At 36.9% G+C, this 19,226-nt stretch overlaps 1 protein-coding gene across 4 annotated transcripts in view; it reads left to right on the forward strand.

Annotated features, from left to right (window-relative positions):
* snx13 (sorting nexin 13) overlaps positions 1-19,226 on the forward strand; it is a 79,489-nt gene that overhangs the window by 21,548 nt on the left and 38,715 nt on the right. For all 4 annotated transcript variants that reach the window (XM_016994359.2, XM_008112618.2, XM_008112621.2 and 1 more), the window contains exons 2-4: positions 15,412-15,524; positions 17,058-17,160; positions 18,668-18,757. In XM_016994359.2, the coding sequence (XP_016849848.1) occupies positions 15,412-15,524; positions 17,058-17,160; positions 18,668-18,757 (306 nt within the window). The remainder of the gene's footprint in view (positions 1-15,411; positions 15,525-17,057; positions 17,161-18,667; positions 18,758-19,226) is intronic.

The following is a 19,226-nucleotide window of genomic DNA, read 5'->3' on the forward strand; positions in this document are numbered from 1 at the left end:
GGAGGGATTAAGGAAAAGCCTATTAAACATCAAATTAGGTTATGATTTTACAAATTAAGCACCAAAACATGATGTTTAACAACAAATTTGACAGAAAAAGTAGTTCAATACGCAGTAATGCTATGTAGTAATTGCTGTATTTACGAATTTAGCACCAAAATATCACGATGCATTGAAAACATTGACTACAAAAATGCGTTGGATAATCCAGAATGTTGGATAAGCGAGTGTTGGATAAGTGAGACTCTACTGTAATACAAAGATCCATTACTAGGAAAACAAGTCTAATAATTTACTTCTGTACTTTTAAGGGGTTTTGTATCATTTATCAATTTTAAAACAGTATCTCAGATTTCGTGAGAATTACTGGAAGTATCAACATTTTGAACTGCAACTTTTTGTTATTACTTTTATGCTTAGTTTCTTTGTATGATCATGGCTGTTAAAGATTATATTTTAAAAACCCTGTCAATGTAGTTATTCTGATGAAACTCCATGGAAAGCATCAAACAGCCTAGTGAGCTGGATGCTATTTATAGTTCTTTTGGTGCTCAACATTGCATAGATTGTAAACAATGTTTTCTTGCCAATAAGAGAAACCTTTTCAGGCATATCTTAACATGTTGTTATCATTGTGATCTTTAGAATTTCATATAAAACATCTTGTAATAATACACATTTTAAAGGAATTTAAGTAATCAAGTAATTTTATGACACTAAAGATGTTTGAATTAAAAAGAATAAAACCAGACTTGTAATTGAAATAAACCAGTAATTAAAACCAAAATATGGTTATAAAAATAGATATGAAATGAATATATATCACTATTTCATCAGCTAGGAGCTTTTGTATAAGGGGAGCTTTTGTACAAATTTACTTTGCAATTGTTTAATTAACTCACCTTTCCCAACACTTTACTATTCTGATTTCACTGATTTGTTGCTTTTCATTCTCGTTTTGAACAGAAGTCTATAATCAATGGATCAATTGCACGAATGGAGATTAATGTCTATATAGTTAGAATAAAGGAGAGATTTAACACAGTTTTCCATTGTACAATTAGGTCATTTATTCTACAGATAAATGTTTTTGAAGCTCACTTAGAAGTAGTACGTCTTCTAGTAGCACTGCACGACACCTCCAAGAAAAATGCAGGAAACAAAATCAACCTACTGTACATGGCATTTATTGACCTTGCGAAGGCATTTGACACAGTGAGTCGCAGTGCTCTCTGGCCCATCCTGCAAAAAATTGGATGCCCAGAATTTGTGATGATCCTGTGCCTCCTCCATGATGACATGATGGCAACAGTTTTGGACAGCAGTGGCTCCCAAAACAACCCATTTAAGGTAGAATCAGGTGTCAAATAGGGAGATGTTATTGCCTTATTTTTCATCTTCATCGCTATGTTACTGCACCTTGTTGATGGGAAGCTTCCTACCAGTGTGGAAATCATCTATCAGATACATGGCAAGCTATTTAACCTCAATAGACTGAAAGCCAAAACCAAGGTCACAACAAAATCTGTTATAGAACTCAAATATACTGATGATAATGTAATCTGTGCTCATTCAGAAGAAGACCTACAAGCCATCTAAACATCTTTGCAGAAGCATACGAAAAGCATGGCCTCTCACTGAACATCGAGAAAACCAAAGTTCCCTTTGAGCAGATACCAGCCAATCCCTCTGCAATGCCAGAAATACAACTTAATGGTGTAATGTTAGAAAATGTTGACCACTTCCACTACCCTGGCAGCCACCTCTCCACAAAAAATCAAAATTGCTTTAAACATCTACCATCATTGCTCAGAACATGTAGTTCAAATAAGGAACCCAAAATCTAACAATGTGGAAAGTATTTTTCTAGTAAGCTTTCCAACTTTGTACCGATCAAAGGGGGAAACCCCTTTTTTAAACAATTATTTTTCATTTTTATTTATCAATCAAAATGTATAAGTTTACATTGTTTCCCCTTTTTACAGTACCTTGGACAGGGTAGTATGCCATATTTTGTACAAATAAAAAGAAGAAAATCAAACACACCTTAACTTTCCCCAATTATAGCTTATACTACATATACCACTAATTCACATTTTTATCTACTTATACATACAGTAGAGTCTCACTTATCCAATATCAATCGGCCAGCAGAAGGTTGGATAAGCAAAAATGTTGGATAATAAGGAGGGATAAAAGAAAAGCCTATTAAATGTCAAATTACATTATGAATTTACAAATTAAACTCCAAAACATGTTTTACAACAAATTGACAGAAAAAGCAGTTCAGTACACAGTAACATTATGTAGTACTTACTGTATTTATGAATTTAGCACCAAAACATCATGTTTTGAAAATATGGACTACAAAAACAGTGACTACTAAAAATTGGCTATAAATAATGATAGAATTGCATAAAATGAACTTACAGTAGCAACATTGTTCGAAGTTAAATCCATAAAAAGTTCAGTCCTTGCTGCCTAGAGAAACAGCCGTGGATCCGAGTGGGAGGTAGAATATGTTGGATAATACAAAACGCTGGATAAGCAAGTCTCTACTGTATTTCATTTCTTTATATTATATCTCCCCCCCCCCCCCCAAAAAAAATGTGCCACCTTCACCAGGACCAACTTATCTTGTTTCACAAGTCCAAAATGTGGGCAAGAAATAAACCAAGCAATAACAAATTTAAAAATACAGGAAAAAATGAGTGAGACAACACATGGGTGAGACAACAGGAAGTGAGAGAAATTACTCCTAGGAAGAGAAATTTACTTCTGTAAAGGTTATGATGGGGTAGAGGTATTTCAACTGAAGTTCTTTCACCAATCCTTGTTTCCACAAAAAGCCAACATTTTCAAAATCTAATTATCAAAAAATAAGGTGAACTCTTCTGAACAGGGTACAGAGAGCAAAACAAATACCACAGGATTGTTAACCCTTCCCTGTGCTATCCAAAGCCTATATATATGTATACATGTATGGCTGGAGTCACTTAAAAATGTATCTGTTCCGACTTACAAACAAATTTAGCTTAAGAACAAAACTATAGAACCTATCTTGTTTGAAACTTGGGAACTGTCTATATATAAATTCATAACATGCTGCAGAGACTTTTAAGTTACTAATTTGGAAGGGGGTTGATTTCACGATAACAAATCTGCACCATTACCTGCAACTGGCTTCAATGGAATTTATTTTACACAACTGTGAGCCTTTTAGCTTGTGTTATGACTTTCTCACCATGCACCCCAGAGCAGAATTCACAGGTGGAGCATATTTCAGTTAATAAAATCCATAATAGTGAAGTTCCATTTTACATAGTCTTCTTATGCCTGACCCTCACCCTCTCTTTGGGTCAATATTATTAGCAGTATTGTCTTTAGGAGAAAGATGTAAAGAGACCTGGAGAAACACAAAGATTCAATGTTGGGTTGCAGCAGTGTGTCCAATAAACAATGCACCAAAAACAGATTGTAGTTCGTCTGTAGCTTATCCTGTGCAATGTAAACAGCAGTTACAACAGGCAATGTAAACAGCAGCTGCATTCAGAATCTCTTACTGGGTATGTGTGAACAGCAAAACAGTAGATAAGACTATCTCCCCAGTTGCTCTTCATCGGTTTATAAGTTTGGAAATCATAAGAGAAGCAGAGGCTGATGAACCACAAGTCATTCTTGGATGCATTTTGGAAGAATGTTTTAGGCTGTTCTTTAGATAGTTCAAAGTATTTTTGTTTCTTATTCAAGACTTACCTGACCTTGTTGTTTGATTTAACATTGTTACTTTTGAATTAAAAGTCTGCTAGAGCACCTCTGTGGTGTTTAAAAAAACTGTCTCTATTTTTTCTGTGTAATATCTGCGTGTTACATTTTATGTTAAGAGTGTCAAAGATTTAATAGTTAGGTACGCATCTACTTGGTTAACTTCCTTAACAGTGTTGCACAATAAAAATTAGGTTATGGACCTCTCAAAGAGTCAAGAAGCTTGGTAAAGGAGGAAGAAACATTTGGAGTAATGTATAAATATGATGGTTCTAGGAATGCATAATAAAAATATGATGTCTTTATTGAATGAGCATAGGGAAGTAAGGCAGTCTGATGCAGTCCTGCATGTTCTTTTTGTAACCTATAAATACGTTTTTTAATCATTCATATTGGGTAGTAGTGATTGCTTTAGTAGCAGTGGCCTATCACCCATCTTTTTGCATTCACAGATCTGAACTAGGTGATTTTCTGTTGTATAAATATAGTGGTAGAAATGACTGCCCGTTTCCATGTTTAAACATGTCCTTTTGTATTAAAGGTAAATCATATACAGTCTGCTGTTTCAGAGTACTCCAGTTTATATTCTGAAATCTTTGTTATTCAGGTGCTTACAGCCACCTCCCTTTTCACTGTTGCCTGAGGTATGCAGCTGTTGGGGCTTGCTGGCTATGTTCTAAGGTACTTCATGTGAACTAGTATTGACGTTCAGCCCTACATAAGCTTAACATGCCCTGGATCCTTTGCAATATGCCATGCAACCATATGTGACATTTATAGACTCTTCCACAGTGAAATATGCAACCTTATCCGGTTTTGTAAAGGGAGAAGTTTTCAAATCAATTTCCTTAATGGATGCTTCACTGTTACTTCAATAGATAGTGATAGTCCTTGACCCGAACTGTTTACAGTGTAGCAGTGAACATGGATTTCCTGTGGGATAGAATAAAGTTGTAGAACAAAATCGTAGAATAAAGTAATTGACACAGCAACATTTTTTAAAGGATACTATAAAGAAATATTAGCCCATTGGAAGTTATGAGACAACTTAAAGCTCAAACTAGGAAACATATGCACATTTCAGTCTATTGAGTTAACTCACGTCAATCAAATCAAAAATCTTTATTACTGTCATAGACCAGCATAGTTAACTCACGTATGACATGCCTGTTTAAACACTATGGGGCTTAACAGTGCTTGTCCTTGACTGGATTAAGTCCTTGCTTTTAGTGCCATGGGTTAGATTGCCTGCTGATAGGAGAAGGAAGTGAATAAGATTGAACTATGCTTATCTCTTTTTGTTGGTCTGTATTTGCGAGTCTTATTCTTAGGCATTCATCTAATGGTGAAGACCCTTGATTTGTATGTATAGAGGTCTCTTTTCAAGGACCATGCAGGTCTGTTCCTTGAAAGAATCAACCCACATTTTTGTCTAATATATTATCCTAGTTTGTTAAAAATACATTTGTTAATCATATTTATTTTCTGAGCACAATAAAACTCCAATTGTTGTTTTCTTTTAGTTATTTGATAGCAAATATTAGAATTTATATTTGTGTCTTCAGGTTCTAAAAAACCTTACAATTTTCCATGATAACAGTAAAGTCATACACCCCAAATTCAAATTGTTAGCATTAGTCATTTATGGAGATTTTTGACAGGAGCAGATTTGTAAGTAGAAAGCTATAATTCTCCTCGTTGTTGTAATTTTTCTGGCAAAAAGATTGAAAATACAATTTCTTCCAAAATATTTTTTCACATGAAATGTTTGGGGAAAAAAACATATAGAAGCAGCCTTGTGTTGAAAACTATATTGTTAGAAACACTCTTGAATCATTACATCTCATACAAAAAAATCTAAAGTGAAAGTAATAAAAAATCTGTTCAAATGTTTAATGCAATGCAGATTACAAATGGTAGTATCAAGGTTGTTACCATAGTTATAGGTACAGTAAGTACCTTGCACTTTCTGTCTATAAATGAAATAAATCAAAGCTCAGGTATTTGCTTTATCCAGTGATGGGAAGGTTCTTTATGATCTGTAAATGGAAGATCTTTGGAACGATGGGAAGAATTTCCCTGAGGACAAAATAAATTTTACTTTCTCTCCAACTACTGGACATAAATGCAGAGTGTTGTGTCACTGAGAGAACTGTTTTGTACTTACATTGGTCATAATATTCCCTTCTCCTATCGTTAGTAGTTTGCTAGTATCCCGTTTGTGTGAGTCACAGAGACCACAAAGAAGGAAAATAAGGTTCTTTGAGAAATCTGTGAACTCACACAACCCTGCCCACCCTCCCCCTGTTTCTTGACTTCTTTAACACCTGGGTGGCTGCTGCTGGGTGTCTATAGAACTGAAGATTTAGCGGGGAAGGATACTATATAGCAGTGATGGTGAACCTACGGCACATGTGCCAGAGGGGACACAGAGCCCTCTCTGAGGGCATGCTTTCCATCGCGCCAGCACACAGCTGTTGTTGCCTCACTTCAGGGTTCTCCCTCCCTCCTCTTTCCTGGCTTTCCCTCCCTTCTTCCCCGCAGGAGCTGGAGACAGTTTCTCCCTCTCCTCAGCAGTGCCCCTCCCTCCCTGCTTTCCATTTCCCACACATCTTCCCCCTCAAGGTGGGGTCTACCTTGGAAGGGGAAGCAGGAGGAGGAGCCTGCCACTTCTGAGATCTTGTCTGACGCGTTGAGAGATGAGGAAAGGGATGCAGGTGCTTCTCTCTGGAGGTGTCTCTGGGGGCAACAAGGACCAAGGAAAGAAAGAAAGAAAGGAAAAAGAAAACCTCCCAGAGAAAATCCCAGTTGGAGTTGGTGGGGGGCACCAGATGAAAGCTAAATACCTTGTAAAACCACAACTCCCAGGGCCATCTCTAGCTCTGAGCCATGGCAGTTCAAGAGGTGCCAGGCTGCATTCATTCTGCCCCGGAGCCCCTTCCTTCATCCCTGTCATGAGGGTGCTGTCCCTTTTAGAGTCCTGCCAGAGAAATAGGTGGGAATGCCGCCACAGGAAGGAAGAAAGTAGTGAAAGTAGTTTCAAACTGCATCTATTCTGCAATGTAGATGCACCCTCTTACTCCTACCTTTCCATTTGCCTCAACTCTTAGTGGAGACTGGCTTGGGATCCTAAGGGGCCATCCAGTCCAACCCCCTTCTCCATGCAGGAAAAGCACAATCAGCGCACCACAAACAGATAGCCATTACTTGTAATCATCGTAACAACAGCAGCAGCAGCAGTATGAGTTGTTTTTCTCCAAACTAGAACCTCAGTATTCAGGTTAAATTGCCATGTTGGCACTTTGCAATAAATAAGTGGGTTGTGGGTTGCAGCTTGAGCATTCAGTCTCTAAAAGGTTCTCCTTTACTGCTATATAGTGTCATTGAGGGCCTTTTCAGTGGTGGCCCCTTGATTATGGAACTCCCTCCCCAGTGACATTAGATCAGCCACCTCCGAGCCTTCAGTAGAAAAACTTGGCTGTGGGATTAGGCCTTCGGAGAATAGTGTTGTGAAATTAACAGATCTGGAAAATACGGAATTACTATGGAACGGCTTGGACTACGACTATGGATGATGTGATTTTAATATAGAATATAATGTTTTTAAATGTTTAATATGTTTTAATTTTAATTTAATTTAATTTTAATTTTTTGGAATTGTATGTGTTTTAAGGCATTGAATAATTGCCCCTATGTAAGCCTCCTTGATTCCCCTTTGGGATAGAGAAAGCAGGATATATAGAGAGTAAATAAATAAACCTGCCTTTCCCACAAATTTGTTTTTAAATACATATTTACACTATTCCAAGATGCTGCCATGAACCTTTATATATGTCTGGTGATAGTAGAACTATAAGCCTATTTTGGAAGCTTTTTTCTTGTTCAATTTTCATGTGAGGAATATTACATCATTATGTCCCATCACTCACAGGGGCACTTGAATGTGGATATGGTTTTGTTAGGAATCATGCTTTCTAGCTGCCTCCAGTATTTATTATCTCCAGCTACCTCAAACCAGCTTGTGACATTTAGGTTTTAAAAAATAGTCTCTTCACCATCCAGATATTTAATGAAAATGAGAATTGCATCATAAAGTTTAATTAAAAAACCAAAGTAACAGTGTTGCAATTCACACATTTATCAGGAAATATGGATCAGGTGAGTTTTCTTTGGAATAAATGTAGACCAGATTCTTCAGGAATCCCTAATTTGAAGTGATTGAATCTAGCTCAGAAATTGTTGCGGGAAAGGGAATAATTTAGGTTAGTAGGAAGCTGGTATCATTAGCTCTTTGGCAAGTGGCTACATAATGTGACTATTTCCACAGCTGTTATGACTTTTTTCTATTTTCATTTTTTAAAACCCATCAGGAGAGCCAATATGATGCAGTGGTTTGTGTTTTGGATTCTAATGAGCAAGATTCAAAATCCTACTCAGCTACAGAAATCCACTGGGTGACGTTGGGCAAGTCACATTTTCTCAGCCCCAGAGGATGGCAATGGCAGACTTTCTCTGAAGAAATGTTGCCAAGAAACCCCAGGATAGACCACGTTAAAGTCGCCATAATCTAGAAACAACTCAATGGCACATAGCAACAGCAATAAACCCACTGAAGCCTAATTAAATCCTTTTGTTTTATATGTCCTGCCTCAGCCTGAGGTCTTGGCTGGAAAAGGAGTTGAGCTAATTTTTGGATAAAATGCTTCTGCTGCGGCTGCTGATTTTGGAAGTAGTATCTAATTATGAAAACTATTAGAGAATATTTCCCAGAGCAATTGCTGTATACATGTTGGTAATATGCTTTATATCCAACAATAGTATTATTAAGCTTTTTGGTTTCTGTTTGTACTTTATGTGAAATTATTTATAGATGCACATGAACACCTGCTTTATTTTTTAGGGAACCGATTCTAACTACTAAGAGTTATCTCTGAGCTGTGAGTTTTCTGTCTTGCAGAGGGTGAAAACCTGTTTGCTTCATATTCTCATATACACTACCCAGCACTTACCCTCTAGCTGGGAAAGACTTGATGCCGCCTTTGTTATCTAAATAATCTGTGATCTTTTTTTCTTCTTCATGTTCTTCTGTAATCTTTTTGTACTTTCTTCCTAGGCCTTCTTCAGTACTTGTTCTTTGTCTATGCAGTTTTCTCTCATTTGCAATGTTGGTGTTCCTTTACTCCATTTTCACAATGCCTTCATTTAATTCTGAGGAAATCTCTACATTATAATATATATATATCTACAGCTCAAAACTTTTTGAAATAGGTATTCATGATCACTCAGAAACCCTTAGTGACTCTCGCAGAACCCAAGGGTTCCCTGGTATACACAGTGAAAGCCTTTGCTATAATCTATGCTTGTGCCATCTTAATTTATTCACATTTCTGCCAATCTGGGTCTTCTCATAAACTCACATGTTATTTATGATGAGAAAAAGAGTGATAGTTAGAAAAGAAATTTCAAAAGGAATTGAGACTATAACTTGTTTGCACAGTAATAGTCATGAGTCTGTTAGCGGTGTCCTGTGGCTGCAGTTTAACAAAATGCATTCACACTATAGTCTGTTCTATTTTGTCTTGTTTTATGTGCAAAGAAAGTGCTCATGTATTCTTCTCTTACTTCTCTTTTCTTACCCTTTTCTATTTTTAGGTTTCAAACTATCTTTGAAAATCACTGTGAACATTGGTAATGTTAAAATAATAGTAGGGGCACATATCATACACTGAGAGTTCCTCTTGAACTTACAAAATGAGAGAGCTTGAGATTTCCAAGATAATTTTGATAGTGTAAGAAACTTGATACCTCCTATATAATTACAGTAGAGTCTCACTTATCCAACACTCGCTTATCCAACATTCTGGATTATCCAACGCATTTTTGTAGTCAATGTTTTCAATACATCGTGATATTTTGGTGCTAAATTAGTAAATACAGTAATTACTACATAGCATTATTTCGTATTGAACTACTTTTTCTGTCAAATTTGTTGTATAACATGATGTTTTGGTGCTTAATTTGTAAAATCATAACCTAATTTGATGTTTAATAGGCTTTTCCTTAATCCCTCCTTATTATCCAACATATTTGCTTATCCAACGTTCTGCCGGCCCATTTATGTTGGATAAGTGAGACTCTACTGTAGTCAGTCATTGAGAAAAAAGCTGACCCAAATATGGCTCCATGATCCCAGCAGCCTCATTCTGGCTTGATTATGAACTGTCAAGTCAACCTGCTTGTGCGTGGCAACATGATCACGCCTATTTCTGTTCTTTGTATGTCTGTTTACTTTTCCCTCTTTACATGTCAATCCTCTGACTTACCTAACTTCTTGACCTGCTGTTGTCTGTTTCTCTTATATAGTTTTAACAGATTTCAACTCTGACTTTGACCTGAAATTTTCCTTGATGAATGACATTTTTCTTGCTTTCATGGATATCTTAAGCTGCCTTGAGCCACAGAACTACAAAAGTGTCTTCTTCATGAACTACATTATGGACTGAATATTTCAACCAGACTCGCCATTGCAGAATGTAATCTGAAATCCCATTCTAGCTGGACTTCGTTGATGCATAATGTTCTTACTGAAGTCTGCTGTATTTCTGCATTCTTAATTGTCCTGTCTTCTGATTCGTCCATGGGTTCTGAGCTGTTCTGTGGTCTTATCTTTGGATCATCCCACATCATCTGACTCAGTTCAGTCTGTTTCCCACACAGTATGCTTTCTATATACAGTTTAGGCCTTTGTTTCCTTAAGGTATTCTGGGTACCAATTTAAGCTATTATTTTATGCAGAAAGTTACTCAGGCCTAACTGAAGTAGAGTACAGTAAACTTCCTTTTCATGATTTGTCCCTAAAATTTCAGAACCTGATTTGTTTATTTGTTAAACACTTTATAGGACACTGAGTAAGAAGATCCCAAATAAGACAGAATCCCAGAAGCTTTTAATCAGCAAATCTGGGATTGAACGATTAGTTCAAAACAACTCATTACAATTAATTTTGACAGTTGTGACACTGAGACTATTTATTTTTAATTTAATCTTTAAAATGAAATTGAATTTTCCCTCTCCTGTTTAACAAAAACTTATTACCATAGAACTCCACAAACAAATCATCCCCTTGAAAGCAGTATTTTTTGTCTTTGTGATGTGAACGATTAGCAGTAACTGTTTTATAATGTGTCAGAGACTGGCACTGTAGTGATGCTCATTGGCTACAATTTTTATTTTGACCCAGCAAGCCATTTTGCTTCCTGCTTCATAAATACATGACTACCACCTCTTTACTGAAAAACATGCACCTTTGCATTCTGGTAAGGTGAAAGTTTATTAACTTTCCATTCCTTCATACCCATTACCTCAGATGACCAATATTAGCACAGTAAAAGTTATCTGTGTTCTAGCTACTATTAGGGAAGAGGAAGAGCTTTGAAAAAAAGTAATCCCTTAGAAAGGATTGAGTTCATGAGGTATGTAAGTGATATCTTCTTGCCTAAGGGAAATCCATGAGGGAACTTAGTACAGGTTGAGTCCCTTTTATCTGAAAATGCTTGAGACCAGAAGTGGGATTGGATTTTGAATTTGTCAGATTTTGGAATGCCTGTATTGGCATATATTTACATAATGTGATATAGTGGAGAGGAGGAAAACCCTAGTCTAAACAAGAAGTTCATTTTTGTTTAATGCATACTTTATGGACATAGCCTGAGATACTTTAATACAATTTTTCTAATAATATTGTGTGTGAGGAGCAGTCCCCAAGTTATGAACAAGATAGGTTCTGTAGGGTTGCTCTCAAGTTGAATTTGTATCTAAGTCAGAACAGGTACATTCTTTAAGTGTAACACCCCCCCCCCCCCCATTTCCCCTCACTTTGGATAGCATAGGGAAGGGTTAACACCCCTGTGACTGTTAGTGCCCCTATTCAGAGGGTTTCACCTCACTTTCTGTTGCTGTGATAATTGGATTTTGAAAGTTTTGTCTTGTTGTGGCAACATGGATTGGTGATAAACTTCAGTGGAGACAGCTTTTTCCCCTGATAACCCTTACAAGAGTGAATTTCCCTTCCTAGGGATATATTTCTTTCACTTTCTGTTGTCTCACCACCGTTCTTAACTATGAATTGTATGTAAGTTGGATGTTTGTAACTCAGGGAGTGCCTGTACCCATCTGTTAATGGTGATGGAAATATTTCAGGTCATTTAAAGGAAAGTAGGAGATAATTTGCCATGATCACAAAGAGCTAATGCCAGAAATATGTAAGCCAGAAGGGGGCAATATGAGTAACTATTTAGTTGGAGTTGGAGTGACAAAGGAGCAGGGATCCAATTATAGTAAACAGCTTACCTGGAAAGCAGAATGGAACCAGAAGCCAGAAATAGTCTGAGAGAAGCATTGTTGTCTGGAGCAAATGTATCAAACAGAGTGAGGCCAAAGGTCCCACATGAGCAGATGAAACCAGAGCCCATCACAGCCATATTCCCTACTGGCTAAGCCTCTGGAGTCAGCAAGGTGCCTTGACCTTGAAGGTTAGGTGGCACTTCCACTCTGAAGCCAGCACAAATAATAAGAAAGAGGATGGCAGCATGTTTGAACCAACCCGGAGAACACGAGTGAGAGCTATCAGAGATGACAATCTTCAAAAGTATCCTAGGGAAAGCTAGGACTGGATCTGCCCTGTCCTATATCCCAGGTTCTGATCCCAGATTATTTGCTCTGCACTGGATTATCGGTATATGAATTTCCACTGCCATATAATCTGGGACAAGCAAATAATTTGAGATCAGATCCTGGGATATATGGCAGTGTAGAAGTGGCCTAGATCTTCAGCTCTCAGGAAGGCTTCTCTTGGGCCAGTAGAGCCACGTGGACAGGAATTGTCTAGTTTATCATGAAATGGAAAGAGAACAAGTGAAAGATTGTGTGATAAAATGTATTAAGAATTTTGGATACAATATTCAAATGGAGCAATTGAAAGGAGAAGCCAAAAGGGTTAAAATTTACATTTCGCTGTAGTATTAAAAAGAATTTTTATAAAATGATGTACCATTGGTATCATCATAGGTGATTACTCGTGGCTGAGCAGGATTGTCTTCCAAAGCTAGAGTCTTGGTGATGGGTTAGAACAACTGAATCCATATCTACCACCCATGGGCTGGTCTATAGCTAGGGGCTTCCGAATTTCACAGCCCTACTTCCATTATCATTAACCAATTGCCATAATTGGTTTTAGTTGGCTTGGAAGATGCTTGTGTGTGAATTTATTTTATGTGTGAGGTTTGGTGCACATAGACCAACACACAATCTTCACAGGAAGAGTTTCAAATCAAATGGCATGGATCAGTGGCCTCTTGAAGCCTTCTTCCACCTTCACAGCTGCTGTAACATGCACCACCTGTTCTGCCATTGAGGATTTCCTCCAATTGTTTTATGTAATACACAAGACACAATGTAGCTGTGTCTTGCCGGCTACCACTCTCCTTGTCAGTGGCCAGCAGAATGGTAATAGTCATTGGTATATGACTCCAGAAAAGCTGTCTAGAATGTGAAAGAGAGATTAAAATGTGTGTTAGAAATATCAACAGCAAGGAGGGATATTTTATTATATATGGTGCACTTATGAGAGGGCAAAAAACACTTTTGGGTTCAAATACACATCTTGCTTCAGAGAATATTAAAGGCTAACATATAGCTGAAATAGAGCTGTTTTGGGGAACAACTTGAAATGGGTAATCCCTCTACAGTTGCCCCAAGATTTCACTAATACATGATTTTGGCGGCACTATTGTTGTATACCAAGAATTGGAAAATATATTGTTGCCCTTAGAGGAATATGGTTTTAAAGATATTTCTTGCAGAATATACAGAATATAATTTTAAAGAGTTTTTTTTTCATTTAATAAGACTATTATATATTTTGTTCCAAAAATTTTTCAAGGAGATAATTTCTACTGCAATTCTTGACAACAGACTGCGTGCTTATTTAGGGTATACAAACAAAAAATGTATAGAGATTGGGAAGAAGCCATATGTTCCTGAATCTCAAGTTTAGTGATCTATCAAGAGGTACTATTGCTAAAACTGGCTACAATAATCTTTGATATTATGGGATCACTCTTTCTGGGTTCTGAATCGTGTTGGGTTGGTCTTTTCATTCTTCACTTTTCCATTATACCTCAGCCATTCAGTGGGATGGGGATATGGGTGGGAATAGGATTGAAATAGTTTCCCCAATTGATGGGAAGGGAATGAAACTTTTTGAGAAATAGTATTATTCTATGGTTAAGGTGCCTCTGCGTGTATGTGTTTTCTTAGAGCCAATGAACTACGAGGGTTATCCAGAAAGTAGATTACGTTTTGGAATTAAAAATGAACAAAGTATAGGAGAAAATATTTACCATATGCAGTTGAAAGCCACACCCAAATACCACTTCTCAACATAGTCGCCATTCAAATCTAGGCACTTATCATAGCGATGAATGAGCTTGGCAACTCCTTCCCCACAAAACTCTGCCGCTTGCATCCTCAACGCAGCGTTTTGGCGACGATGTGCAACTGCGGGAAGGGGTAACCGGATGGTTGAGGACATAAGCGGCCGAGTTTTGTGGGGAAGGAGTTGTCAAGCTCATTCATTGCTGTAATAAGTGCCTAGATTTGAATGGCAACTATGTTAAGAAGTGGTATTTGTGTGTGGATTTCAACTGCATATGGTAAATGTTTTCTCCTATACTTTGTTCATTTTTAATTCCAAAATGTAATCTACTTTCTGAATAACCCTCGTATATATCATGCGCTTGCAGAATTATTTGTTTCCCCACTTACATATGGATGATTTCTGCTGCTTCTTTATCATTTCTAAGAGGTGCTTAAAGAATCATAGTATCTTAGAGTTGGAAGAGACCTCACGGGCCATCCAGTCCAACCCCCTGCCAAGGAGCAGGAAGATGACATTCAAAGCACCCCCAACAGATGGCCATCCAGCCTCTGCTTAAAAGCCTCCAAAGAAGGAGCCTCAACCACACTCCGGGCCAGAGAGTTCCAGTGCAGAACATCTCTCACAGTTAGGAAGTTCTTCCTAATGTTCAGGTGGAATCTCCGTTCCTGTTGCTTGCAGGCAGAAGAAGCACTAGATGAGAGTGGTTACACCCTGGTCTTGCAGACCTCATAACATCTGGGCATAGAGGTGGCTGTCTTGAAGAGGGAGAGTTTTGAAAATGCTGTTTATATTTTGCACTTGCAGAATTTCGTTTCTTTCCTTTTTGAAAAAGCTGTATAGTAAGGAATGGTTAAAACCTGGGCATTTTCAATTTTTTGCAGTTAAATGAACACCCATTTGAGGAGTTACTTAAGAAATAGACTCTGCAGCTGCCCATAGGTCTTGGAGTTCCCAGAGAAAAACCACTTTCTTTCTTGGCCTTTTGGGAGTCCATACAACTGAGAACCTACCAGAAGAAAGGCGCTTTTCCTTCTAAAAAATTCATCTAGGAGTCTAATTGACTTAACTTTATTAAATGTAGCATTATATCTTTATTAAGGATGCCCTAACATAATTTCTCCTGAGTTCAAAAAAAGGTAAAAGATTTGACTATTATCCTTTAAGAAAATAGTGCTATTTTACTTGTTTTGTGTCTTACTTTCTTTCAGACCAGTCTTTCCATATGGGGATGGGGAAGCCTTTGTGTTGTGCTTTTTCTAATAACGTTTGGACCATTTGCTATATTTTACTTCACATTTTATATCCTCTGCTTTGTGGGTGGGTAAGTATATCATTTTTGTTTGGTTATATAGCATTTTGTGTAATTTTTGTGTTTAAATAGTCAGTACAATTAAGAATGATACATTACAATCTAAGTTTTGTGGGAGGGGGTAACATTATATGTATTAGAAAGGAGCAAGTATGGATAATACCAACATGGCATATTATTTAGATGTCCAAACTCATGGTCTATCCAGAAACATATAGTATTATAGAATCCAGTCATAATTGAAGCAACTATGCTGTGATATGGTTAATCTTTCTATAATTTTGTTCTTCATAGCCATTATATTTTAGCAAATGGTTTCATTACATCTGGCCCTTGCTGTTATAGATCGATTATTCAGAATATTACATTAGCTTGTCTTCTGTAGCCACGATACAGCTTAAGAACAATTTTGTTCTAACCATCAAGGAAACTTCAATCCCCATCCCCTAAGGATAGTCCAATACAGTTATGTAACAGAACAGTGTGGGAGTGAAGTTTTTTTTTTTTGCCATTCCTATGTCCTGCCAGTTTATACTGGTCATGCAGGTAGGAGATATTTTCCCCTTTCCATAATCACTTTCAGCTTTCTTCAGGTGATATGGATCCATAGCTGCCCAAATATATGCTATATTCACCCATTTTGCAGCCCCAACAGTGGAACAGCTATGGGAAGGGTAAATTGGTTAGGAAGAACCTTTGGCAGTGAATCAGGAAAAAACCAACCCCGTCCCACATTCAGTTAAGTGAGGCCCTCAGAGATCTTTCTAAATTATTGTAAACATAATAATATTTTGCATTGTGTTTTCATTTATTTCTATAAACCTGTTTTGTTTTATGGGTAGTGCTCTTCTCTTTTTTAAAATTATATACCAATGACAACTAAAGCGAGCAACTACATACAAAACAAACAAAATACAATAATAACAAACACAACAAACAAAACTATGCCTCCTATCCAACACTTGTGATCCCACCACCTAGGAATTTTGTTGTCATTCACTGTGATACTTATACTATATAATACCTACCCAGCTAGAATGATAATAGCTAAATCCTGGAAGGGTGAAAGACAGCTATCTAAGGGCCCTTACACACAGCCATATAACCCAGGATATCCCACAATAATGGGAAACAATATAAGAATATTATTGTTATTTAGAACATTAAATTGTCTCAGCCTATATTTAGTTTCTAAATCCATTTTGTGTGTGTGTCAGGAGTGATTTGAGAAACTGCAAGTTGCTTCTGGTGTGAGAGAATTGACTTCCTGCAAGGATGTTGCCCAGAGGATGCCCAGATGTTTTCATGTTTTGCCATCCTTGTGGGAGCCTTCTCTCTTGTCCCTGCATGACGATCTGAAGCTGATAGAGGGAGCTCATCCGTGATCTCCCTGGATTCGATAAATCATAATTATAATTCAATAAATTATAATATTTCAGCACTTATGGATATGGATCCATTTGATTGGATGATTTTCTCAGAATTAGCACTTGCATTCAAGTTTTAATGGTTAAAATTTAAAATGCAGTCGTATCATTCTTATAGGGGTTTTGTGGTAACACTCTTATTTGGAAAAACAAATTCAGAGAAGTACCTCGAACTGTGTGAACACTCCTTTCTTCCTCCTACATCATTTGGAATTACTAAGGTAAGGAACATGACTTTGAGTGAGAATTATCTGTGTCTATTTTTTCCATTGAATTAAGGAGTGAAAGACCTTTCCATGGGCTATCAACATTTTCAAATAGACTGTCTAGACCTGGAGATATTTTTCCCTGTCATTTTACAATGTTTGCGTCTGTTCCCATTTATTTTTCTACCCATTTCATTTTTTCCTTCCTACTTTTCAGATTACTTTTCCCTTTGTTCAGCAGTCAGTGAATATTCTGTAATGCTCTTCTTTTACTTCCTATTTTTCTTCACAGTTCCCTCCCTAAAGTTTTTGTACCTTTATAGACTTTAGTAAAGAAGTTACCAGTGGCTTACTGCTGCTTCTCTCTTGTAAAAAGGTGTTACTGATTTGGCTATATAAGGGACCTCACTCATATAATTGAATTGGAAATAACAATATGTGGTTAAATACTGCTTTATGTGACTATATAATGTTGTAATTCATGATGAATTATATGAAATGACTAATCACTGTAAGAGATTATGATTTGCCATTGCAAGTAGTGCTACTTTTCTCCTTTCAGAAAAGGCAGTTATTTGAGTTTCATGATTGCAGATAACCAGATGAGAGAGAGATCAGGATTGGGATTATGGCATGTAAATTTGTGTTTCTGGGTTGGGGATATCTCTTTCTCCCATGTTGCATGTTTGATGGAACATAACTTCCATAAGTGGAATATTTTGGCACATTAGCATCAAGTCAATGTGTTTTACACTACATTGTAGAAGAACTGCTCCCTTCCCACAGTCCTTAGCTGAGGATCTCTAAAATTGAAAAAAAAAAAAACATATCCAAAATACGTAAAGTACATTTGTGAGTTTCAAATACAGTCTAGATTGAGTTTTGATACATCTTTGTTTGTATTCTGCAAATACTGCAAATACATCAAAATGAACTTCTAGATATTTTTTTCATTTTTGCATTCTACTTATTCAAATTAACGAAGTTGCATATCTCTAGTGTTAATATGAACACTGGGTACATCCTTTGCTTCAGTTATGTAATAGTTCTTTGCTTTACCACTCCAAAGCTGCAGAGATAGCGCGAGCACTGATTTGTAAAACCACTAGACAGACACTGACTTATGTGAAAGTTAAATATATTGGATCTTCTTTGAAAAGCTTGGTTAAAATGTGTTTACAAACACTTGGCTGTTTGGATCTCACTATAGCTGTGAAAACAAACCACTGTTGCACATTTTAAGGTAGAGAACATGGCTATGGATGGTGCAAACCTAGTCTTTTGACAGTAGAATTGTGATATATTCCTTGCAGTATACCCCACTCCCTTTGCCACATCGTAAGATGTTTTAAATATTGTGATCTTCACAAGGAGCTGCTGATAAGGAAAACAATTTAGCTCTGAAAAGGGGGGATAGGTGAATCATTTTTCACATTATAAAGCACAGAGATAGAACAGATTTTTAATTTCTGTTCATTAATTTGTGAGTGTGTTAACTAATCATATCTAATCTCTTCCTAAGTGCATAGAAGAAATGAAACAGGAAAGCAAGCCTATTAAGATTGATAGGAGGCTAACTGGTGCCTATATAATCGATGAACCTCTTCAGCAAGTGAGTTCAAAAGTAGAATTGTTTGAAATACATTATTGCTCTGATATTTTGTGATCTCCATTACTCATATATTGCACATTTAAAATCTAGATGTAAATATTGCAGAATTTACAGCCTGGTTTACCTGAAGTGTTCACATACTTCCACTCATCTTTCTCATGGGATTTAAACAATAACTAAACTGGGCTGTACTAATTATTTGAATGTGATCTTTTTCACATTTTTATGTTCTTTAGGGTTGTGGATTAGGCTGCCCAACAGATATCTTTGACAAACCAAACATAATATATTTCCCTCTTCCTTGAGCCACATTTGCCTTATAATAGAGAATTACTTTTCTTCATGAACTTCCCTTCTCTGCTCACATTTGTAGCACTCTGCTATATCTCAGATAACTCCTATGTTGCCAGTCTCATGTACTTTTTCAACACAAAGCACATATCCTTGCTAAAGTTGGTTTCTGAATTAT

This window comes from Anolis carolinensis, chromosome 6, assembly GCF_035594765.1.
Source record: "Anolis carolinensis isolate JA03-04 chromosome 6, rAnoCar3.1.pri, whole genome shotgun sequence".
In the NCBI taxonomy this organism is placed as follows: domain Eukaryota; kingdom Metazoa; phylum Chordata; class Lepidosauria; order Squamata; family Dactyloidae; genus Anolis; species Anolis carolinensis.